The sequence below is a fragment of the Falco cherrug genome, chromosome 7, assembly GCF_023634085.1.
Source record: "Falco cherrug isolate bFalChe1 chromosome 7, bFalChe1.pri, whole genome shotgun sequence".
NCBI classification, from domain to species: Eukaryota; Metazoa; Chordata; class Aves; order Falconiformes; family Falconidae; genus Falco; species Falco cherrug.
In genome coordinates this window covers 62,875,576-62,902,338 of record NC_073703.1, presented here as the reverse complement: position 1 = coordinate 62,902,338, position 26,763 = coordinate 62,875,576, and the positions used below count along the sequence as shown (strand labels likewise).

Sequence of the window (26,763 nt, the reverse complement as noted above, 5' to 3'; positions counted from 1 at the left end):
AATCTGCTTCCCTATTGTACCAATGCTTACTGAAGCAACTGGGCAGACGTGTCTGGGCCATTCTCTTTAACACAAAACAAGGACGCACGTTGGGGGAATGATTTAGTGGATCGGGGATCAGAACTCTATCTTGAATTCCCTCTTCTGTTTCACGTCTTCTGTGTGGTATGGAGCAAGTCACAACATGCAAACCTCAGCCCACCATGCTGAAACCAGGAGTAAAGTGCTTTTCCCTCACTTTTTCCTCTTTAAATTGTAAGCTTTGGGGGCCCAGGATTGCTTCTTATTACCTTACGTGTGCTGCATCTGGAAACCTGAGGCCCTGATCTTGGTTCATGTCTCAGCACAAATTATTATTCATGAAAAGACACAAAAGAGCTAATTAACAGCGTGCCTGTGTTGGCAATACACATCAGCCTGGTTAACCCCAGCAGACAGATCCAGGTTTGGGACCTTTGTGGAAAGAACACAACAGTTTCTCACAAGGAGGCATTTTCTGCCTCCCCATTGCAGGTCTGGCCACCATTGACACCATGGGGTGTAGGCAGTGACAGCAGCCTCCTGCACTTTGTCCGGCTGCCATGAGCACCAAGATCCTTGTTACCTGAGAAGATGTTCTTGGCATCCTCCCAGGCAAAAAGGGCCACCAGCTGGATATGGCCCACTGACTGGAAGCGAAATTGCACAACTCACCTCTTGAAAAGCGAGAGATTAGACTGGTGGCTGCTGGAGAAAAATCAGCGAAAAGATTGCTCCAAAGTGTTGGCGTTGGAAAGAAGCTGCAAATGGATGCTGAATTGATTTCTGTCCCCTAAAACTTTTAAATCAGCTTCCCTCACCTCTCTCTTCATTTACCCTCATGAGTTTTGACCACTAGGCTACTGAAATAAAATCTGTAAAAGAATAATATAGTTGTGCACTTTAATTTAGGCTGAGTGAAGAGGAAAACAACATTTTTAACTTCATGAAACAGGAGTTCACAAGAAAAACTGCAACTACTTCTTTTTGCCAGCATATAATTTCTCCATAACCACCAGGTAAAAGTGAAATACTGTAACAGGAAATGTATTGGTTGCACTGAACCAAAGAATTAATTATTTTCTCAGGACCTGACAAGGAAACTGAATGAGTATGAAAGCTCTTGTGAAATCTAGCCAACACTGTTCAATTCCTTATTTATTTTTTGAACAGGACAAGATAATTATTGGTACGAATACAGCCTACTGTGCTTATACACATTCAACAGATATTATACCCTCCTCTGATAGAAGCAGAAACATTGCTCAAGAGGGAGAACTAAACTCCTACATTGTGATTGTCCTCATTCTATTGTCACGACTGTAGAAGTATAATAATATAGTACTCTTTTGGTAAAGACAATACGGAAGAAGAGCTAAATGGAAGAACAAGCATTTCTGTATCTCCACCAAAGACCTTAGGATGGAAGTCCCTTTTACAGAAGATGGTTAAAACAAACAGAACGTGATGGTACACGAACCTGGATAACATTAAGATCCTGTCTAGCCCACAAGAAAAAGAAACATAAATAATTAATATGAACCTTGTTACGCACCCCTCTTCCCACTCCTTTGGGTGAGGGACAAATTCACAGCACTTCTCCTTTCTCTTTGGTCAAAGCTCCTCCCAGTTCAGTCTTTATGATGGTGAAAGTCACTAGTGCGTTTCCCATTGAGGACCAGGAGACAGCCTAGTAAAGAATGCCTTGAATTCATTTGTATCAAGAATTTAAGGATGTGGCCATCAGTAGGCGCTTATATGCTTACACTGTTCGGGGTGTCTAGTACAACTAAATACTTCCTGGAAATCTTACTGCTTCCTCCTGATGTCTGGGAATGAAACACCAGAAGAGAAAGAATGCAAGAAAATATTGCTTTATATAACCAAAAAGAGGGGCAAAAAGAAAAAAGTTCCTTCAAGACTAAAAAGAACCAATAAATAATCTAGATATTTGAAATTTTGGCCTTAACCTCGCTTACCTCAATGACCACGAGACAGGTATGACACAAATCCTTTCAGGGTAAATTCTGAATGCGACATACAGAGTTTTTACCTTAGTGAGATACCTATGTATCAAGTCTATGATATGCCCCTAAGTTATTTTTTCATGGACAGCGGGTGAACAGATGTCATTCCTCTGTTTAATCAGGAGTTAAAGCGTGTACAGTAATTCCTTATTTTCACAATATTCCTTCTGACAAAGATAACAACCATAAGAATGGCTCCCAGCTGGCTAAACCTGACATACAGGTTTTGTTAATAAAAAAATGCATGACTTAATTAATGAAACGGATCTATTAAGACTGTCCCCCAATCTACCACAGTGGCCCCACCTACAGCTGAACTTCACATGACCTATCTTATGCAAAAAGAATTGTAATAACTTGCACTGGGAGCTGTTATAGAGGAAAGGTTGCTATGAAGAAAAAATATGACTCAGAAATGCGTATCATGCCCCTAGAGGAGAGAGCTCAGTATTTTCACTTCTACTCAATGTTTTCTTTTACAGTGAATAACTAAAATGATTTTGCTAAACTGTGTAAAAATACTTCATCAAGGGTAATTACGTTTGATCTATTAGCACCTGATACTATCTATTGTCTAAATTGCTTGCATTCAATCCATGAGCAATGTCAACAGTATTAACGTCCATTATGGAAGCATTAGTTGAGTAAAAATAATTTTTAACAGTCCAACATTCTTGTAACTTTCCTCCAGCACAATGTTCAAAAGAAGTATCATCATACCAACATCTTCTTGGATTTTTTTAAAGGCATGTCTTTACTTAAGTCTGCAAACTCAGGGTCTTTACACTTACAAACAATTCACCTGTTTTGTTCTGGCAAGCATAAATCTGCAGCAATCTACTCATTTTACATTCTTCTCTGCTCCTGTCTAGCTGTCCCACACTAAATGGCTATCCAAACTCACCCACATCAACTTTGGCAGGCTCAATACCTCCTTCGCTAAACCAGTTTTTTTTCCCCTCCAATCATAAAGAGCTGCACTGTTACCTACAGAAACAAGGAACTCTGCAACATTTCTACCACGAAGTTATATATATTCATTGATTTGACCAAAAAAACCCCCCAAAACCCAGACCCCAAATCTGAACTAGGACAACCACCGGAATCACCTATCTGGAAAGTAGATACTTTTTTTCTCTCTTGCAGCCTCATCCTTTTTTCAAAGGCTTCCAAATTCTTGCTGCCTTTTAGCAAGGGAAATATTAAGAACTGTTTGAGATTACATTCTCCCTCAAAGCAATGAATGCCACAGTCTTCTCCAGAACAAAAAGCTACTTTCTCTCCTTGGAATAGTAACTTTACAGTAATTTAGAGGAAGCAGGAGAAACAGTTGGTCATTAAACATTAAATGTATTAATGGGGCACTCACAGTGTTCGTCTGGAAAAGGCAGTTCTGTGCTTGCATTTCAGAAGGACTGCTGCAATACAATAGCCACTGTGATAAATTCAGGTTTACTTCACTTAACATTTAGCAGAATCTAATAACGAAAACTTAAATCAATGTATTTTCCAAAAAATGCATGAGTAGCACTATTCACATCCTACAGCTAGGGGAATTGAGAGGCAAAGAAAAAACATTCCAAAAGAGGCCCTTCATTTCCACTTCCCAAATAGGGACCTTTAGGCCTTGGTGTTTACAGGTTTCAGGGACTTGCAACTCCAGATGAAAACAATGACAAATCAGCATATTCAAAGTAGGAGCCCCCCAAGCACTTTAGCAGCCTGTATAAAACCATCCATTTCTTCAGACTCATGTTGCTCTTGAAGTCCTGCTCAGTTCTCTGGAAACCTCAGACCTGAGCTTACGGATGGAGCATTGGCAGCACTTTCTCATTACATGGCACTGTTGTAAACAGAGCTTCTGCAGGGCTCAGAACAGTGACCCAGGAAAGAAGTGACACAGGCTATGTAGGATGCTGGTTTGCTTAATAAAAGGGTTTATGTGATTGCCTGAATTCGAGGGAAAAATGATTAATATGAAGTCTGGTACCTTAGTAGTTATAAAGAGAGACATAATTCCTGAGAGAGATTCTGCCTGCTCCCAAGACACTGTGAATCTGTTCTCTATAGTTTCTTTTTATAGTCCTAGTTTTTCATGATCTATTGAGCCTGAAAATCATTGAGACTTTGATAAAGACTTTGGGCATCTCCTCAGCCTGAAGTTCTGACTCATTTAGGTGATTAGGTCAGCCCCCTAATTTTTAGAAGGCAAAGCAGTAACAGAGATAAAGTGACAGGACCACTTCAGAGCACACTTAAATCAATGGCAGAACTTTCAAGTCCAAGGTAAATATATCTGTTCATAAGGAACTCCAGGAATGGAGGCGCTAAGAGAAATAGGCACGTTCACTATGTCCCGAGTTTTTAATGTAGACCTTTGTCTTGTTTTGCCTACTCTGGGGAAAAAGAGTTCTTAGTTTTGTCTGATGAAATAAATTAGTTCACAGGTAGCTGAAGAACAGAGGTTAACAACCTATGCCTGGAGCTAGGGAGAATGTGACCCAGTTCAGAAGTAATTTGTAAGAGCAGAGTAGATGACAGGATTGTTTAGATGGTGGGCAAAAAGCTCTGGGACACACAAACCAGATATTTTACAACAAATGAAAACAAAAATCATCTTGTCAAAATCATCACAACCCAGAATCCGATGTACATTTATCGAAAGACAGTAACATCTTGCCTGTGTTTATGATGAGCAAAAATCACTCGCTGTTCAAAAGCTGAAGCACAGGCAAGCCTTCTGAGGGAGACTATGGGAAAGAAATGGAGTATGACATTCCCTGTGTAACTATGGTGTGTGTGGGGGAAGAACTTCAGTTGCCAGCCCCACCAAGTCCTGACAAAAGGAATGCGAGAGCTGTTCCCAAGGTGAAAGAAGACAGGCTGAACAATTTGGCTAATGGGATCACATTGAGCTAATGGGATCACCATGACTTGCTCTGCTTCTGTTAGTGTATGTCAAAACTCTGACGTGCTTTAAAACACATTCTACAGCAGCAGGCTAAATCTTTAGGCGTTTTTGAGAGAATTTACATATCTTCAGGTTTTGAGACTTGTGGGGAAAGAGCCTATGGGGCAATAACACTTCAAGTTCATAAGTTTACAAATGGTGAAAGTAGGTTTTCCTCTGTCAGAGAAAGAAAAAAAAAAGGAAACAGAAGGCTTCAACTTGTTAATATCTTATTAAAAGACCTTTATTGCTGCTGCCCTCACATAGATATGCAGAGGTTACAGACACCGCATTTGCACAAGCCCCCAGCTGCTACCTCTTACAAGCCAGGTGTAGACAAGAGAATAAATCTAACCGTGCTGTAGCACCGAAGTGTGCTATGGTATGCTCATATCTGGCAAGCAATGACAACGCTTGGGAATGCTTTAAGTCATACCACTGATTTCTAGAAGCTCTTGAAAACTTGCTTAATGATCTTGGTTATGGTACCCTGAAAGTATTCTAGAGATGCTCCTGGGTCAACCCACAAGGATTTAAAATTGCAATAGCACAGGTCAAAATGATCAAGCTTTGGTGCCTATAGTTAAACTACGCTCCAGTGAGCAACTGGCTTTCCAAAGGGGCACTTGCAGATCCCTCCCCAGCTCCCTAAGTGCAAACTCAGGTGCCTAAACTTAACGTATCCACGACTGAAAATTCTGGCCACACTGTCTAACAGGCAGATCTGCTGGGAGGCCTCTTGTAACCAGATTTTTTTTTTTTTTAAAGCCTCACATTATTGGACAGATACTGGCCCAAGTCCAATCCACAACTGCAAATCCAAAGAAACAGCTCAGAGCAAACCAGCAGCCTTATTAGCTTTTAAAGATTTCATTTTCAGGAACTCAAGACCCTTTATTGACTAATGAAAGGTTGGGTCCCCAAGCCCACAGACTGATGATGCTTGGAACATATTTTAATCATTTTGGAGTGCTAGCAGCCATCTGTCTAAAGAGCTTTGATCACATAAACGCACTCTGAAATACAGCTTCTTCTGAATCCAAACCCTTTCTGAGAGCCAAAGGGAACCCACAGGCATGGCAACTTTGAGACAATTCAAGGCCCTGTGATGTGATAAGGCAGCTTTTATTATTTAGCACATCATTAGACTTAACGACACCACAGATAACAGATACACTAAAAAGATACCATTGTCAAGTCCTATCTCGTAACAGTAATATCCAACTGTGACTTCACTTTGTTTCTACCCAACACTTCTCACTTACTATGTCATTTTAAAAGAATAGATAAATGAAATAAAAGGATTTTTTTTTCCTGCTGCAAGCACCAGAAATGCTAACAAAATAAACACATAACAAATAAATAATACAAATGACAAATCAGGACTTTTTTTCCCCCTTTTTTTTACTGCTTTGCTACTTTGTTTTTTAAAAAAAAGCTAAAAAGACAAGCAAACAAATCCCAAATAATCTACTGTATTTAGAGTTTAGTCTGTTGGCTGTTGGGCAGATACTGTTTGCATGTACGAGTCTAGTTTGGCCAGCACTGAATACAAATTCACATTGAAAAGAGAGAGATCCCTTACAGTTACAGCTTTTATAATGTTAATATTTATGAACACATTTTACATAATTGCCATTATAATTTCTCATTCTAACTCTTGAAACAATTTGAGCATCTCAAAGCTTATCTTGTGGTGATCAGTTTTTGCCCTGGTGTCTACTGAAGGGTACAGACACACGCTATTAACCCTGAAAGCTTGCAATCAACAGTGATATCAAGCACGAAGTAAAAATATTTAAATCATCAGAGCCGAGAAATTGCTTGCAAAAATGAAAGCAACAGCCTTAAGAAAGTGGCAAAACCTGCATAAAACCAGGCCTCTTGATGACAAGAGAGACACAATGGTGGATCCTGTGTGCCGACCATGACTTTATTTGCTCCAATTGTCAGGAACCTCAATGGGTTCAACCCTGAGATTACAGGATTTGCAGGTTTCTCTTCCTTCTGAGATCTGACTCTTGGCCCTTTTACTGACTCAGGACACGTCACCAGTCACCAGAAGGAACTTTTACAGTCACCCACTGCAGTAATGTACTTTTCCATTCACTAGCCTTCATGCTAAGTGTGGCTAGCCAGCAGTGTGAAGAGTGGAAGAAAGAAACACAGCACTTTGGTGGTGCTTATGGAAACACTTGTGGGTGGCCACGCTCTAATCTGTATCACTGACACAGCACAGATTAAGAGAAAAGAAGATAAAACCAAAACACAAAGTGGCTCAGGTAGAGGAAGAGCTTCTCTAAACTCATGTTGCTGTCAAAAAGACACCACTGATGGTTCACTCAATGTAACTCCCTCCCTCTCCTTCTGTGGCTTTTCCTTCCAAACTGACAGCCAGAAAAGCTTCTCTCCTGGTGAGACAGCAGCTCCGTGCCACTGCTCACATGCTTTCTTGGTGATGTTAAGGAAAACCACCCAGGTTGCTCTGTGCTAGTTCTCCTTTCTGTCGTGACCATATGAGCTGCAGCTTATAAAAGCAAACTCATATCGATATGTTACATTTTACTTAAAAGATTTGAGAGGCTCAGAATGGTGCAAATCCCAGCAGGCCCATTTATTTTGGAAAACTGTGGCTGAAGCTTCCAAGTTGGTCCCTACTCTCTAAAAATGACAGCTTTCACAGCTATGCTGGAAGAATTACCCATACCAGATGAGTAACACATCATTATCAACACTGGACACAATGTTAAAAACCTTCAGCTTCCAAAACACAAGACTTCTATCACATTCATTAGAAAAGCAGCTCATGGATGGAATGTAAAAATGGAAATTTTTCCAGTAAAAGGCACCAGCATGACATGTAACAATTTAATAAAAGCTCTAACTTAAAAAAAACAACTGAATAAAGAAAATACCTTATTCTTGGCTTTTCTCTTTGCAAACACAACAGGTGAGCAGTCTTCTGGCTCATGTTCTGCAACAAGCAGAAGACTTTTCATGCCACCTGAATTCCTAGATGCTTCCTAACAGAGTCTTTCCATTGACTCCACTGCAAGCAGGGTTAAGCTCAAAGAAAGAAAAGCAATGTTATGTCTAGCATTGGCTGAAAATTGCTGGTGTGGAAAGTCTTCTTACCAAACAAGTATCTTTTTTTCGTCAATGGCAGATGAAAATTCCAACACAAAAAATGTGTTGGCTTCCTCTGGCAAATTTCTAAGTGAAAATTCTCCTTTCACCTTGACATTTCAACTTGAAACACTATTTTTTTTCCTGTTTCTGTTCTTTAGCTGAAGAGAACTGAACTGAAACACATAAAAATGAACTTTTTTAATTACTGAATTGACATTTTAACACAAAAACATGTCCTGTGAAAAATCAACAAAAAAAGGCATTTAAAGTCCTCCTGACAATGTTATTACCTTATTTCTAAATATCATATTCATAACAAAAGAAATTTCCTTTCATAAAATATTTATAGGGCAAGCTGAAATAATTTTTTTCAGTTTTAGATTTTCTTTGACCCTTCTCATGGGAAAATTTGTCTTTGAAACAGCTCTTATTACACACACAGTTTTCCTGTATTTCTTTAACTTGCTTTAGAGAGGTCTGCTACTTATCCCTTATCTGTTTTCCTTTCCTCATTTTAAAGTAGGAGTACCTGCATTTTCATAAATCTCTAAAGGTATTATGGAAAATGATAAGACTTCTTATTCAGTTTATACAAATAAAGCAGCTGAAGTAGACTTTAGTGATGTGATTCATCTATATTCATCCAGCATTTCAATGAAAGAATCATAATATGTAGGCTCTGGTCCCATACCCTTTCTACCAAATAACAGATTTCATAACCCTGCATGTGCTCTTAACAGATTTTTCCAATGCTTCTTTTGGCTATCCTTACATTATACAGAATAGATATTGACTCTAGTGATCAAAATGTCCTAATTTTTACAAGTGTTTATACAGGAGTAGAATATTTCACATTACTAACCTACTCTAACCTATCAGTAGCAGTCAGTCGTTGTTCACAGGCAGAGATTTTACACCTTCCTTCCGAAAAGTCCAATTTATAAGGTTTTATCAAACTTGAAAAACAGTTCATAGAAACCTCTAGCTACGCACTTATTCCAAAAAAGCACAGAACAGAATTACACTTCCTAGTCTTTTCAGCTCACCGAGAAACCAAGGAAGTCATAACAGAAAACCACAGAGAGCGGAGGTAAAGGAGAACGTGAAGGAATCAGCCAGGCGAGGGACAGCTGCTAACAGAAAACCAGCGGGGCCATGTGTACAGAGTCATGAGACCACATCAGCACCCAAGGGCAAGGAATTCCTTTCCATCAACAAATCCCTGCTCTTAAAGAAGAGAAGAAACTCATCTAAAAAGTTCATCACAGCAAAACCAACAAGGTAGGGTGTTGTTTTAGTTCATGTTACCCCATGACACTGAATAGCTAGGGAAGGCATCTGATGAAATACAGCGCAAGGAGTTGCAGAATCCTTCTAGCTCTAATGTGCTTGGCACAAGTTGGTCCTCAACTAATCTTAAAAATTTGAGAAAGTCTGCCAATATAACACACTCAATAACAGAAGCAGTAGAAGAATTAACATAGTACATGATATAAATTAAAATCACATCACAGAGCGTGTTAGGCCTTTGGTCCACATTCACGCTGCCCATGTTCCTCTGCAGATCTGCTGCTTAGTGTTTCGTATCGATGAGGCACCTCTGAAGGCCAAGAGGCCCCTAGAAGTATTAGGCACAAAGTTTTCATAGAAGGTAGGTCAGACCAGTCCATGCCTGAGACAGGAGCAGCACAAGGCAATGTGGGTGTACTACACTCACCTCCCTGCTGGGTGCAGGGCTGGCGTGGGCTGGCTTGTAATTCCATCAGGTGGCTGGGATCTCTGGTGGTTGAGTGCTTCCTCTCCCTTAAAGTTTTTGTAAATCACTAAAGCTGAGTAGCAAATTGGTTTTCCATGCTACAATCTTTTTTCCCAGTGAGACAGGAAAATTTTCAAAACCACGTCAGGGCAAGAAGAGAAACATTCAAAAGTATTTTTTGTGTGTGTCTCTAAACAAATGAGAGAGAGAGGAAGCTCGGAGAACACTCTGATGGCTAAGCTATTCCATTGGGAGGCAAAAAAAAAATAAAATACCCTCCACCCCTGCCAACAGTGCCAACAGGTTCAGATACTGCTTTGCCTTTTCATTGCCTGCCAAACAGGCACCGTAAACACCAAGCCTACGGTATATACTAGAGTCTCTCTCTACCATTTCTCTTCTGTGCAAATGGTCAAGTATTAATTGGAGTACAGATACGAGTCCGGTCTGCCACACTCCCAAAAAAGTTCCCTATCCGCTGATTTATAAGTCAGCCTTTCCAACTTTATTTTTGCTAGAAAGTACAGCAAATGCAGGAGTGACAATAGCAAATTCCAGGCTAGAGAACAAGAAGTCTGGGAATGGGGCAGGGGAAAGAGGATAATAAATCCAATAAAGTGTGAAGTACATAAAGATAACAAGGGCAACAAGGTAGGGCTCTGCCTCCACTGCTCACCTGCACCACGACACGGTGAAATACAGCTGTCTCAGTAGTGCCAGTAAAACTTCATGCAGCTGCTTTGCCAAAGCAGAGCAGCTTACTGATCTGTTTCCCCCCCTGCAGCTGTCTGATCTGGCTCATGAAACAGCCCCCAAATGCTGGACTTTTATCTCCTATAACACTAACGCGAGCTGTGACTGTATGAGCAGTAAGGAGACAAAGGGAAAGAAGACGGGAGGGCTTACCAGTGGGAAAATGATTACGGGACTATAGAGTAAGAAAGACCCACCAAACCTAAAATGCCAACTCTTTTGGGGCTACAGCACCCCACTGGAAAGTGGCACAGTAACAGTGGAGAAACGTGAACCCGCAGGTTCTAAATCCCAGGTTCAAATATCAGGGTGCTGGCTCCCCTCACCCCCACAAACTGACTAAAATTCACTGAAACCTCCATGGGTTGCTCAGAGAAGGCATGGTTTTAACCGATCTGATTGGAAAGGCAATATGCCCCCCCTCCAGTTTTGACTAATTTCAGTACTCAGTCCAATAGACAAACAGCAAGAAAGCATGCACATTAAAAAAAACAACACCCAAACCCCAAACAAGGGCTAAATCTCCATTCCTTGCACATCCAAATCTCCCACAGAAATCCACAGGACTTTATATGTAGAGAATAAATTAAGAAATATAGTTTGGATATTACCTGAGGTTTTTTCATAACAATGAAAAACAAGCAAAAACCTTAATGCTCACTTAAAGAGCCACTGTTTTCCCTGTGTTGGGCTGTGCTGGAGTAGGTTAGGTTCCTTCACATGACATAGCACACTGTCTCCCACCATATAATAGATGCAAGTGCCTCACTTCTTTGGTATAAAAGAGAATCTCTCCTCTGCTTGGAAGTAGGAAATTTAATTAGCTCAAGATTTATGTTTGATGTCAGGTGCCTGAAACTCTTGGATAAAATAGAAGTCACTGCTGCAAGGACAGAGAACATTTAAAACACAACTGCCATCTTCCCCTGATCTCCCCAAAATTGTTCTGCAAAAAGAACAGTAGATTTACTGTGATGTTATCCAGTCGTCCTTAATGACTGCAATTATACCATGTTATGTCTAAAGCAACTAATATTGAAACACTGACAGCAACTGCCAGAATAGCCGTGAACAGACAGGATGAAAAGAGCAGGGAAATAGTCAACGTCCATAACTGAAAAAGCGAAATAAAAAAACAGCCATGAAAGGACCAGTTCTTTGAAGTGAACTGCAGGGATACGGTATCCCGCTACTGCTTTAGAGGAAGGACTGAGATCGCTACTCTGCGCTAGTGACGGCAGCCTCACTAATCCCCCCTGTACACGGGTTCCAGTTGATTTGGACTGGGTAGCTGGATGCTAGAGCAGCCCAATCTTTTGCTACACATCATATCCCCCTGAGAGAAATCTGAACTGGAGAAATTGCTGAAAAAGACTGGGAGATGGCAGAACCAACAGGCTGGAGCGTCTGAGCAGGGGTCAGTCAGAGAACAGGAGACTGCATATTTAGGCAGTTGTATTCTGACTTGCTACTGCAGTGGCTGTGCAGCACACAGAATACAAGAAGATGATGAATATTGACATGTTAGACAGAAATAATTAATAGTTTTAATAGCCCTTAAAACCGGAATGAGAGGAACAGTCTAACAACAAAAAATACACCATTATATATCCATGCACGAAGTCCATGGACCATGGTTGAAATGGTGCCATCTGAGTATTATATTCTACAACACTTGCCCTGAAACTATAGAATGGAAGTAGATTAAACACACACCACTGTATTCAGAGCTTCAGTAGAAAAAGCCTTTTTTTCCAGGACTGCAAATAGTGCCTCGCAAAGCAACTTGCTTCACCTATTTCTCTTATTACAGGGTAACTTAGTTCTGTAATTAAAGTGCAAATTGAGTTTGTCCCTGCACTTACAAGTCTTTCATTGGAGGAAATAATTAATAAATCCTTGATTCTCTTCCTTTTTGCTTCTATCAACTGCAGTCTTTAAAAAGATGAATGTCCACATCATTTTACAAGAGACTTGGTGAAAATCATAGGGGCCTCCTTAAAAACAACTGCTATTGAGACACGAATGCTAATTTAAAAGAAGTATCAGGACAACTGAAATGTCTAGATTAAAATTTTGTTAAACCTCTTCAACACTTTATAACTTATAAAAGTGATACAACTGGTTAGGGAGCAAGAAAACGGTTTGCAGTGCTGTCAGAGAAGCTACCCATATCAAATGACAGTTTGATTCTAAAAATATTTATTTCAGGTCATAGTAATTCCTAGTACTAGAGGTCTCACTGAAGTTACCTTTCTATTTCATTATTGAAAACCGTCACGTAACTTCAAAATAAGCCATCTTTTTCTCCCATGCTGGCTGTAATGTATAGATTCCAATTACTCTGCAATGTGTAACTCCTGGGACTGTGACATGCAACTGTCATTACAACTCCATCTCTCCACGCTACTATGATCTTTCTTTCAGATCTTCATGTCAACTTCAGAGACTGAAAAATAATTCTAAATTAAACTTCATTTTAACATTGCAAGTTTTTTCAAATGTCTGTTCATCAGGAAGTTTGCTGAAATAAATGTAAGCTTCTTCCCACGGCGACTTCCAGCCTGCAGCTATTTCTGCATCTCACACATTTCAACAACAAATTGGAAGAACCTTTGGATAAAGATTTTTTGCAAAAAGGTTTCACTATCCCTCCTCACCTGCGAACATCAGACTTGGCAAATATATGGCTTTTAGAGCACTTGATTAACCTCTTGTCATTGAAATAACTACTCAAACTTATTAAAAGCATGCCTAAATTTTACCTTACAGCCTGGCCATACCAATTCTTATCCTCAGCAGCTTCATTCAAAAGTGTGTGGACTAACGCAGATGTACATATCTTACACAGCTGGAGAGTAAACAATGATTTTATTGAACTAAGCATCACTGCATCTGACCCCAATATGCAGTCTATCAAAAACATGCTTTTAAGTAAGGATAGTCCTGTATTTTTATTTTGCTGCCTTATCTTTCTTTGCACTGGGGTTGATATGTTAAAGGCGTATCTTTAGCTGTACTAGTTAAAATTTGTTCAAATTATTTGCCTGTGAAAATTCCTGGTGCCAGAGCTCTGCAGTGAAATACCATAGCTTTTACAATAAAAATAATTGGGAAAAAAAATATATGTACTTTCCTATATAGAGAAATATTTCTCATACACAGCTGTGCCGTTTCAGCTAATATGTGAAAAATAAGCAGTATGCAATAGCATATGTCTATGTTAGCATTTTAACATGTAGGGGAAGTACACATCTGAAGTATTACTGAAATAGAAGGAAACTGATTATAAAAATGGACAGATCACATAAGTGAAAAATATGCAAATAAAAAACTTGTGATGAAGTTCAATCAACAGAGCCATCTACATGAGGAAGAGGTAGTGGGACTAACACTCCCACATACTTCAAAACTGATTATTTGGATACAGCCTTCTCTGGTCATCAAGGATCTATGATTTGCATTAATCCTTAGCTTAAAGAGTACTGCGTTGAAACAAATGCATTAGTAAACTAGAAACTCTCTACTGTTCCTAACTGTTATGCAAATTTTCATCTCTGATATGTATTTTTGGGTTACTACCCAGAAAATGTAATCTTCCTTTTGAGACATGACAGAAATGACACAAGAACAAACAGAAGCAGAGAACCTGCCCCACTTCATTCGGAGCCAGTTTCCTCTCCCTTCTGAATCTGAAATAGATTCTTCCTCCTTTTCTTTTTCCTCCTTTTCACTTCTCTTTCCTTTTAATGAGGGCTGCAATTGTTCTAGGATGTGCTTTCTTTTTAGAAAGACAAAATTGAGATGGAAATCAATATTCCATCATTTATTTCCCAGAAGTTCATTTTAATTTTGGTCTTCATTCAGGAATTCAGGCCTTCCATGAGATCTCCAGCTTCAGTGAGGATTCATTTTCCACTTCACCTGCAATGAAGCATGGCTTACAACGTAGGCTTCCTTCACAGCCAGAGAAAAACACTGAATGGCTTCTAACAGCAGCAGCTACCTGATCCTGGAACTGCAGAATAACTCAGGTTGGAAGCGACCGCTCGAGGTCTCCGGTCCAACCAACCTCCCTCTCACAGAGATATCACCTATGAGATCAGAGCAGGTTAGCCATGACTTGATAAAGTCAAGCACTGAAAATCTCCAAGGATGGAGATAGCAAAAGCTCTCTGGGCAACCTGTTCCAATGATGGACAGATTGTCATGCTGAAAGAAGTCTTCCCTTATAACCAGCCTGAAACTCTCTTGTTTCAACTCAAGTCTATTGTCTCTCACCCTCTTGTCACACGGCGCTGTGAAGAGCTTGTCTTTCTTGATAACCTCCTCATAGCCACCGTCAGGCTGCTCTTATGTCTCCCTGAAGCCACCAAAGAAAGAAGTATTTTTTCCCCAGGCTGAACAAGAGCAGTACCCTCAAGTCTCTCTTTACAGTGCAAACGCTAAAGCTTCCTGACCATACTTGGTGGCCCTCTGTCAGACTCGCTTCAATTGACCCAAAAGTGGATGCAGTATTCTAGATACCAGGAATCTTTCTCCTGGAGAAAAAATAAAAGGGATTTTTCTTTTCCCCCTCTGAAGGTTGTTTCCCTCCTTTGAACATGGCTGTGTATATGTTAGGTTGCATGTTCACACATACAGATATTCTGGACCTAAATATTTATTCTCTGATTTTGTATAATGACATTTGGGTTTTTCTGGATGATACTAATGTTAGTAAAAGACAGTTCAGCATAAAAATACACATTTTAATGTTAATGTTTACACATGTATGCATTAAAAAATTATTAATATATGCACACAGTCATTACCTTTTACGACCAAACCCCTAAAAAGGCAAGGCTTTAGGTATCCCTTGTACATTGTAAATCTAGTGTTTGGATTTTTTCTCAAATTTGTTTCTCCTGAGTTAAAGGATGATGTAGAAATCTCCGTTAAAAGACAAAAACAAAGAAGAAAAGTATGAGAAAATGCTTTTTCTAAGGCCAAGGAAGACCTAAGAGCAGAAGGAGGAGAAGGCAGCAAATGGAGTCAAAATTCCCAAGCTGCTTTCATGCTGGCACTGCAGAGATGACAGAAGGTATGAAAAGCTGGCAAAGGGATGAGAGAACAGTAGGTGAAAGAAATGTGCACCCTGCATGATAACGGGTCTCATTGTAGCTCTACAGTTCAGATGAGGGGCGGCACATGTGCAGAAGCCTATATTTTGCTCCCTGAGAAGCTCTGAAGTTCGAAAGAGAAATAACTCCAGGGAAGCAGAGTCTTGAACAGCAAATCATCTAGCTAACTCACTTGGATTAAAGCACTAAACCTCCACCTCAGTCCAAAACAAGCTGTCTGAAAATCACTCTCTGCTTACTCCAGATTATCATCGCATGACAAGCAGTAAAAGAAAACAAAAAGACCCAGTAGACATCTACACAAGCATTCCTTAACTAGCTTCCACATACAAAACAGAGAGTAAATTTTCCCTGATTTGGGATGGCCTGGGAAATGTACTCTCCGCTTCGTCATTCATCATTACTGTGGCCATCCCACCCTTGGCCTGATACAGTCCCAGAAGCTTTATGCACATGCGATAGATACTCTTTTCTTCATCTGTGTCACCTGGCAGGCACTCAAAGTACTGCCACACTACTGGATGACAGAGGCTGCAGATGTTCATGTAATATAAGGGAAACTGTAACTGAAATGCTAAGAAGTTCACAAGAATTCTCATAATGGTGCAATTAAATTCTGGCCAAGGCAAAAGATAGGCCTGAGACCTCAAATGCACTTACAGGAGTCCTTCTTGTTGCTTTCACATTCCTCACCAGGTTCAACTCCAGCTGGCCTTTTGCTTTCCTAGCCATGTCTGTATGTTACTATACATATACATATACATATACATAACTGAGTGTTACTATACAGAGAAGTTGTGGAGTCTTCATCCATGGAGATACTCAAAACCCACCTGGATGTGATCCTGGGCAACTGCTGTATGTGGCCCTGCTTGAGCAGGGGGGTTGGACAAGATGACCTCCAGTCAATCAATCTGTTACTCTGTGGGTCCACTTCAGAACACATCAGAAAAAAAGCCCATCCTCTAAGGACAGTGAGGTAAGGAAATAAAATCTTTCATTTTGATACTTCTGAATTAATATGTAACTTGTATAGCTTAGTAGTGATACAATAGTTCTTGCCCCAGGGGATATTCAGGTGAGCATTTCCACACTTTATGGCTAAATCTTGCAAATGCTATTATCAAGCTTACAGTGAAATTTTGCTTGCTCAAATTAAGGGCTGTAAGTTAATAACACGGTACGTTCCAATGGTGATTCCTGCAAGTCATTATTGTTAACATTTTTGAGATTTAAAGCATTTACATGAGTAAACTGCAGCTGCTGCCCACTACACTTGTTAAATGCTATATGTTAGTGCAAACTTCATATGCTATGTCAAAAATACAACCCAAAAGTCAATGAAAAAATCTCCTGTAACATGCAGAGACAAACATAAGCAAACTCTTAATTTCTGAAATACCAATAAAAACATTGCGTTTTGCAATTTTTTTTTTTTTTTTGCAAAAACACTGACTCCTGTTCTTACATCTGCTGTCAAGAGTGGTTCCAAAGAATGTTTATCAATATGGTGATAGGCGCTTTATATATATAAAGTTTTAAAGTTATTATACAAAACCCATTTAAGTGAGTAATAAGGGCACTATAATAAATTCTTTCAAGCTTGGTAAATCACACCATAATTTGTGCACACACTAAATGCTGACCAAATTCATTAAAAGCAATAATCACAAATTGCTTGGGGTTTCTATTCACTATTAACAGGCTTTAAATAAATGCCTGTGAGATTTAGGAACAAAAGTTGTTTTTGAAACTTTCCTCCAAGGTTTTAATAAACTTAATGAGAAGGGGAAACTCAAAAAACCTCTAGAAACCTGAGTATTTTTCACTTGTAAATGCTGAAACACTGAAAACATACACAGTTCTGCTACTGCAAATGCTTCTTAGTCATAACTAACTAGTCCTCTTTATTTCCAATGAACATAATATTCACACTACATTTATTATTTACCTCTGCAGCCCACATCCCTCATCACAGACATTCAGCCTTCAGATTCACAATTTTCTGCTGTGTTGATGCCAATTCTCCTGCCTTTAACCTGCTGGCAGTTCTGTATCCCCTCTCACACAGGAGGTCAGGATGAAATGAGAGCTGTAACCCAACATCACTCCATAAAACAACCTAACTCCTTCACTGGACCACACAGAACTTTTCCTTAGGGACTAAAACCCACTGATCCATGCAAATGTGCAGTGCAGCCCACCTAAATTAATGAGAGGATGGCTATTTCTCTCATTCTATGTACTGCTACAGAATGTAAGGAATTAAGACATACATATTATATTGGGGTTGAAAAAGAAAACAGTCTTTTAGAATTACAGATTTTATTACTTTAAAATTTATGTTGATTAATTTAGGTATGTGCAAACAACCAGGGAAGAAACAAGCACTTATGTCAACTGGTTCTTTTGTCTCCGTATTTGTAAGTGAATGCATTGCTATAACACAGCTTTTTCATTCCTACAAGAATCAATTGCCAGCAACCTTCCCCTTCCCTTAGAAGAAACTAATAGAAAATTTAGGCGACAAGAAAAGGACGTCTATTTCAAAGAGATGGTTGGTGAGCAGTAAAGCAGAAATGCACACCTTGATTCATTGATGTATTCACATTTCCAACAAATACCTATTTGATAAGGCCATTTCCTCACTCACAGACACAGCACAGAAAATTTCCCCTACGAGTCACTGATTTATATTAATATTAACTATTTTACCTGTAATAAACACGCAGTGTCTGGATTTCTTCTTCTAATTTTTTGCACTGTTGAAGAGCAGCCTCTTTTTCTTGCTGTGAGGCTATCAATTCTGCCTGTGAAATGATAAACAAACAATTTATTCAGAATATCCATATTGGTTTGAAAACATAACAGTTCTTTGTGCATTCATTTCAGGCATGCTTTATTATAATTACATATATAAAGTTACACTGTTTTGTAATGCTGCCTATTCAATTCTTATAAATTTTTTTTTCTTGTTCTAGCATTGCAATTGTTTCTAGTTTTTTTTCCTAGATGTTTTGAAAGCTCCCCTCACATATAAGGTAAACCCCTTTGCATGGCTAAGGTTAGACCTCGTCAGTTCAGCCGAGTGTTTATCAGCCCACATATTTCATATTGATATAATGTTTCTGCAGTGCAAACCCGTTGATCAACACGCAGCGAGTGACGCAAGGCATGCAGCCACAAACTGCCGACGCGTGACTCTCGGGCTGCACATGGCGGTCCGGCTGCTCCTGCGGTGGGAGCCGCTGGCCGATGGTACTGGCTCCCTCTGGGATCTGGGTGCATTTTCACCCAGGATCTGGTTTATAGCGGAGTGAGGAAATCCCTCAGCAATTGCTGTCATCTCCCACCTGCGAACCCTCCCGGATGTTCCTCCTCCCACTGTTTATTCACACCGAGCTGCAAAGGGCTCCTGACTCACAGCCATTATGGAAATTGCAGCATGTGGCTTGTAAGTCAGGAAGGTGGCCAGTCCCCTCCTCCCCCCAAAGCCTTACGGTTAAAAAGGTGGTAGGAGAAATAAGTATCATGTATATTTAATACAGCTGTATAGCTTAATCATCATTAATTTTAAAATGTCCAGTTTCAATTGCACTGCAGGACTCCCTTGAGGGCCCAGGTACCATATAAATTATCTTAAAATCAGCCAATGATTAATTGTTGTAACAACAAATAAGGCTGGGCTTGTACAGCAATTCTTTGACACATGAGCCTAAGCATTGGGCTGCTTTCCAATGTTTTTAATTCATGGTGTAAGTTATTAATTGTACAAATTGTAAAGCCCCAAACCAAGAGGCACATGTGTGCAAAATGCTGACTGCGGATTCTGCCAACTCTTTAGGACAGTGTCGCGGAAAAGTTTCTTGGTAAATTAAAGACCTGTTATATGAGCTACAAACACATGAAGGGAAATGCATGAAGCTCAGCCCCTAGCTCTGCCAGACTCATTGTATACTCATGAACCACTGTCTGTATGCCTCAGAGTTTCTCTCCTAAAACAGGGCTCCCACTTGCTTCTGTTTCCTGTTTGTCTGTTAAGATTGTAAGTCTTCAAGGCAGGTGTTTTACTGTTTACTGTCAACTCCCAGTCATCTATGGGCAATTTATTCTGCTGGTTGATTAATCATGTCCTGGATATGTGGCTGACTTCTGGCAAATTTTATTAAACACCGTGTTGCACAGATGCAGCTACACAACCACCAGGCTGTTCAGTGTGTCACGTTGCACCCAGGGTTTTGCATTGCCTGGGTACAGGACCCACTGCTGTAATTGCTTCTGTAACAGACAGGCATAAAACTTTAACAGGAAATTCTCTGGAGAATAAAAACAAACTTTCTTACTATATGGAGGCTTCCTTCAGCTTTAAAAGCCCAAAGTGTTAATGTTTAACCTCTGAGTGACAGTGGTTTAAAGCTTCTGATACTGAAAACAATGTACTGGATGCTGGCAAGCCCTAACTGCTGTCAGCAAGAGGTTAAAATCCTCTGCAGGTGAGCCTCTTGCCCGGTGCTGGTTGCTGCCTTGCAAGCAGAACTCACAGAACACAAGGATGTTAGCCAAACCAAGCTATTTTCTGTAATTATACTGTTCTGTAGGTGAAACAACATTCTTAAAAACTGGAAAACACGCTAGAATCAAAGTAGGTGGTTTGTTCTAGAGGCCAATAATTAACATCCTTGCCAATTTTCAGTGTACTGTGAAGTGTGATTGAAATGGTAGACTGGAAGGAAATGTTTGCAGCTGACACACCTACTCACGGAGAGATTAACGGCTGGTCTCTTTGGAGAACTATCATAAAAAATACACCTAATGTTCCACTTGCTTTTCAGGACAAAAGTCAGAAGGCACTGGAGTTTGAAGACTCTTATTTATGTCAGTTTTTCAGCAGAAAAAACTGCACTGATTAGACTGGGTTTGCACCAGTAAAAATAACAGCAGAATCAGGTGCTTTGGATTTAAAAAAAAACTAACCAACTAGAGAAACTGAAGGGAAGAAAAGTAGACATTTGCTAACCTCTTCAGTAGCATGTAAGGATTGATACTAGGGAGCTGCATAAGCCCAACAAAAATTCAAGCACAAGAGTTTTTGTGCACAGCATGCAGCCATGCGACAAAACCAACCCATCATTCACAGGCCTGAAGAGTGGTAAACACAAATAAACGACTCAAGTATCAACCCAAAAGAGAGATGTCTTCCTTCACTACAAGAAGGAAAGCAAAACAGTGCCCATTACAAACTCACTTTGCTAACTAAAACAATGGTGCCTGCACTACCTATAAAACATTTGGAAGACTCCTTTAATGTATATTGAAATCCATCCATAGCGCACATGGCAAAAATCCTACATGAGCTCACCTCTAGTAATAACAATAGCTCCTTGGAAACTTTTTAACAAAATATTATTCCTTTGGATAATGTCAAGCTGTGGAAATCAGAACTCTTCACAGAAATGGATCAGTTTTGATTAAATTGTTTTGGAAGGTAGGGTAAAGAAGGAGCCACAAGAAGAGAAAGAATTACACCCAGGTTCCTCTGGTGGAGGCTTTCCCCAAAAAGGCCAATTTATAGGTGAGGTTGGTCACCACTTTGGTACAACGGTCACCCGCAGTGAAGTTCCTATTTAACCAAGAAAGGGTATTCTGATCACTGGGACAAGGTCTTTTTTCACCATTTTGTTGTGCCCACAAGTTCTTATGCTTTTATATCTGGTTTAATGTGGACAGAACCTTCCCCCTTCTCTGGCCCCCACCCTGCTTTCCTGAAAAAGGGAATTCTTGTTTCTACACTTCCCTCATTTTGCATTTTAGCAAACAGTTACTTCTTGAAAAATTAAATTTTCCAATTAAATCTAAAAAGCTAATTACTACCTATCAAACTTAAAATAGCCAGCTCTTGACTAAGAAAATCTCATTACTGGTCCTTTTACTGTTGCTTTTGTTTCAAAATATTCAAATGAACAATGCTATGTGTTTTCTTAACCCAAAGGCTTGAAAAATACAAGATTTAAGCAAAGGAAAACACAGGGCAAAACTAGTTTTTATCTTTTCTTAATTCCTCTAGGGCAAACATGAGCGCCTTCAACTCTAATCTAAATTGAAAGAGGTAAGAACATGCAGAATCCTATGCTGTCAGGTTCCCTGTGGGTGAGAGATGGCTTTTATAATGCTTTCCAACATCCAACAGAAGGAAAAAAATATTCAGTGAACTTGAGTAATAAAGCTTCATAGTTTTATCTTTTTAGTGATTATTTTTCTCATGCGTTTATACAGGGGATATATATTTCCACATATATATTCATAAAGAACATATATTTTTCCTTCGTTACATAGGCTAAACAAACAACATTTTCTGTTTCCTCCCAGTAAGCAGGCTCTCCGTTCTCCCGATCGGTTCAAACCCATCTCTCATGAGTACTCTGCTAGCAGTACATCCTACCTGCGGTGGCAACATCTCACCCCATACATACTTGCATACGTTTTGCTCACAGTCACCCTCTGGTATCTGCCTGTTCCCCTGCCCACTGTTATTGCCTAGCTAACAGTGGAAATTCTTATTCATCCTGTGAATGATGATACTTTACACTTGGTACCATAGAATTCCACCCCACTGCTTTTATTTTTCCAGTACTTGAGGCCATTCCAATCTTTCTGCAAGATAGCTTGAACTGACTTTGTATTAATAATATCTCCACTTTGTATTAATAACATCTCCCAGCTCTGTGTCATCAAGCAATTTTGTTGGTACGCTGCTGCTTTTCGTGCCAAAGTTTCTCAATGACAGCATTAAAGAAAACTGGTTCAGCACCAATTGGTGAGAAATTGGAGAGAAATTCCGCTAGTGAAATCCTTGGACCTTAACGTTTCTCTTTTCAAAGCTGTTTGCTGTTGCCTTCCTGCTAACTAGTTCCTTATTGCCTTTGACTAATCCCTCATCTCCTTCATGGGTACATGACATTTTGCAGACAGACATGAGCTCAACGTGCCCATCCTTCCAAACAAGAGATGCTAGGTGAAACCAGTTAACAGCAAGCAGCATTTCCCACATTAAGCTTGTGCCTGCTTGTAAAATAACAATATACACATTGCCCACTATAATTAATAATTTTCCACAGGGCACCACATATAAGCTTGTGTGTCAGCTTATATTTAACAAGTTTCCTTGTCTAAATAACCAGTTATCATACCAAAGAAGAATTCTTGCGTGATCTTACCTGGGTGAAAGCTGTACTTCAATCCACTATTGAGGGAGCCATGTTTTAAAAACATTTTCCTTCCAAATTTGCTGTGAAGGCTCACAATAAAGACTAACTGGTCTACAATTGTGAGAATTATGTTTTTTGCCCTTCTAAATCTAGATGCTGCCTCTGCTAATTCCCTGTCATATGACGCTGTACACAGCCTCATAGGATTTGTTAAAGAACTTTACTGTCATTCTTGCAGTTTCAGGTACCACCTGTTTCAGATCTGCAGACAGAAACCATCCATTATCCCAGTCTGAGCACAATAATCTGAAAATTGATGATGTACTCCGTTTCCACACATTCACTTTTCTTAACCCCTGGTCCTCATAGCTGACATCATCACTGCCCAATGCTGAGAGAAAAAAAAAAAAAAAAATCACACACTTTCAGACCTAATCTGGATTATCCTTGATCCCCATGCCATTCCCAGAGAAGTGGCACATTTCCTCTTTCCTTGTTCTCATTTCAGTTGTTACGCTATTGTTTATTTTAATTTCCTTTTCAAGGGCTGATTTAGCTTAACCTCTGACAATTTTCATTCTAAGACATAACTGTCTTGTTTAATAAGTACTCTTACAGAATAGTTATTATTACTTTATTCTTGTTGAAATTATAATTAACCCAATTAGAACTGACAGCCTTCCACCCAAAGCGTTTTCCCCTGGCTTGACCAAGATACCTGTTAACATGCTTTAATTCAGTAACAGTTGCTACCAACAGCTTTCTACTGATCCAGGATATTCCTATGGATTAGAAGAAGGCTGGATGAGAAGTCTGGAGGGTCTCAAAGGTCGTTACTGCAATTTAGGGACTCAGTCATTTACACTTGGTAGAGCTGCGTAATGGGGAAACGTGACAATAAGATGTCTTTCTGCTCCTTAGGTCCTGTGTTATTGGAAGCCTGAAATGGAATCGAGCAAGCACAGCTGAGAATTGCCCATTTCTCGTGGGGCAGAAGTATGCTCCTGCCGATATTAGCAGGCTAGCTGGACAGCAAGGGGTCAGGTGTCTTCCCAGGGCAGCGGGAGACTGGGAGAGGGAACAAAGGTTTCTTTCACTCTGAATTAGAATGAATAAGCAAGGGGGAAAAAAATATCTAGAAAAGCGTTTTAAAACCATGGAAGAAATATTCTTACCTTGCGCTATTTTTAATTCTTTTACATTTTACACATCGCATCAATAAGAGAGGTACGTACTGCATGATAGAGCAGGTCACGTTGTGACATGTTATGACATCCAACTTCTAACCATTCTGTTATTTTTACATTAGCCGCTGCTACTTAGTGCAGATTACAACAGCTCATCTTATTTTCTATATCAAAGTGTCAACATATCAAACTGTTCTACCAACAACAGAAGCAGGTGACACTTTGATCTAGAAAAGAATATAAGCACTTGTCTTATTAATTAGGGGATCAGAGGTTTTCAGGGTCAGGAAAAAGACTCCAGCTAACAGGAGGGGATGGAAAATGCCTAGCACACTAATAACACACTAAGTGATCGCCTTGTTTTTTAAATCACAGTGCTAACATGTCAAACTGTTTCATTACAATACAAACAGGGGACACATTGACCTAGAAAATGAGATGAAATGTTTCAGCTTGCATTTAAGTTTCAGCTGCCCTCGACAATTTTGAAAATGAAAAGTGAAAATTAAAACTATACTATGGCAAATGCTGCAAATTATTGACACATCATGAAATGCATAATTAACAATAATAAATCCAGATTTAAAATATAAAGTTAAAACTTCATGTTGAATTTTTGAAGTTTGAAATGTAGTTTCAAATATTCCCCAAATAACACTTCTGGGAGATAAACTTGAGTGGGAAAAGTTTGGAATACTAACTGAAATCATTAGAAATCAATGCAAAGTTGTTTCTTAAACACATTATTTTCTAATGGGAATGTTTTTTACTGAACCTGTCTTAACTTAGAGTAAATCAAGCAGCTTTATTGCAGATCACTGCTGGATCTGTGCTGCTGTGGAGGATCACTACAGCTACAAAAGCTACACTGAAGAACCAGCTGAGGGTTGTTTGTCTGTGTGAATTTCGGGGTGACTGGTGGCGGTGGGAACTCTAACAGCCTTTAAGCTACAGCTTCCCGCAACGCACCGCCACAACCACACCCGGGTTGACATTCCCTCTGGGCACAAAGGAATGGGATCTCAACAGCAAACATGACCTTTATGAGTTTGCATCAGGATCAAACAATTAACCATAATAAGATTTTACTCTACAATCTAATACTATTGTTGGTCAGAATAAATATCAGTTAATGAAACTTTTTTTTTTTTTTTAATAAAAAAGCATTGTTTCACTGGAACAATAATGCCCTGTGAAGATGCATTGGTTTAGATGGAAATATTTCTGAGGAATGTCAGGCAGAATTTCTGACAGAAGAGAGAATGCCTCCCCAGACGTGTGATTAGGTTATTTGTTTGGGTGCAGAAACCTAATGTTGAGTCCCTGTCTCTTGTGCTAACTCACTCTGGACATGGCAGATTCCCACCACCAAGAATATTTCACTGCTCTAAAGTTATGTGAATTCCCCATGTTTCCAGTGACTTTCGTTGGTCTATGTCCTCTCTGCAACTGGCACAAATGATTTTTTATTAAATTGCTATGTGAAAAGCAGAACCAGACAGAAGATGTATTGTGGGAAAGCAGACTACTTCCACAGCCCAGCCATCAAAATGTTTGAGGGTGTCCAACTTGGATCAGGGAGCTGATCAAAGATGATGCAAGTGCACCAATACTGGCTTTTTAGCATGTACAGGTGCATCTTTTCCAGCTACTTTACAAATAATGTCTTCATGTCTTCTCTTATTTGAATTTAAAATGGTAACCCCATAATCTTCCTTTTATTCCAAAATGGAACTGTCATTTTCAGGAACTGTTGTGCTGCAAGTCTGACTAATGCCACCTTCCCCAACTCGATCTTTATGCTATCCCTAATTGAATGGAAGCTTTTCAGAAGACTTGTAAAAGATGTTTCTATCTGAGGTCCAGACTCTTGTCTTCATCTCAACAACAAATTCGCCAGCAAGAATACATGACCATACCGTATGAATATTGCTTGTGTGGACATTCATTTCTGAGAGGTCCTGTTGTGACTGGGATGACAGCAACAGGCCACAACAAATATTAGGCAGATTGTGCAATCAGAAGGAAAAAAAAAAAATCACAAAACAGCTTTTTACTGCTCTGTTAAGGAAAATGAAAGGACACAACAGAATTTTTGCCCAGATGAGGTACATAACTGGTTCATTTTATTACAATAAGCGCAAACTTAGTATCTACCAATTATCTTAATGCAATACCAGTTGAACCATTATGCCTGAGGTGTAAATGCCTCATCCTTGTACTGCATGGTCACATCACATGGGGAAGCACACTTGCACCAGCAGTATTTGACAAGCAGTTTCTTGTCTAAAGTTACTCTTTCACCTAATGATGTGCCCAGACGAGCACATATTACAGGCAGATTCAGTCCCTTATCACATTATGCCTATATGAAACGCTTACGATACTTTTCGGTGAGAATTAACAATTTGCTCATCTAACCTTAGATATGATGTTGATACAAAGTTTATTCATCATCTGCAGTATTATTTTGCAATGTCTTATACCCCTTCCAAGCAATATATGGTATGTTGAAATTGCAAGAAAAATTAGCTATTCAAAGGACAATCCAAGGCATGTGATGAGCGTGTGAGACTAACACATGGAACCATTTTATCGTAAAGAATGATCACAGA

General features: G+C 39.6%; 1 protein-coding gene across 13 annotated transcripts in view; it reads right to left on the bottom strand.

Moving 5' to 3' along the window:
• The window catches only part of MIPOL1 (mirror-image polydactyly 1), a 197,363-nt gene that overhangs the window by 35,708 nt on the left and 134,892 nt on the right, over positions 1-26,763 (bottom strand). For all 13 annotated transcript variants that reach the window (XM_055716711.1, XM_055716720.1, XM_055716714.1 and 10 more), the window contains one exon: positions 18,472-18,566. In XM_055716711.1, the coding sequence (XP_055572686.1) occupies positions 18,472-18,566 (95 nt within the window). The remainder of the gene's footprint in view (positions 1-18,471; positions 18,567-26,763) is intronic.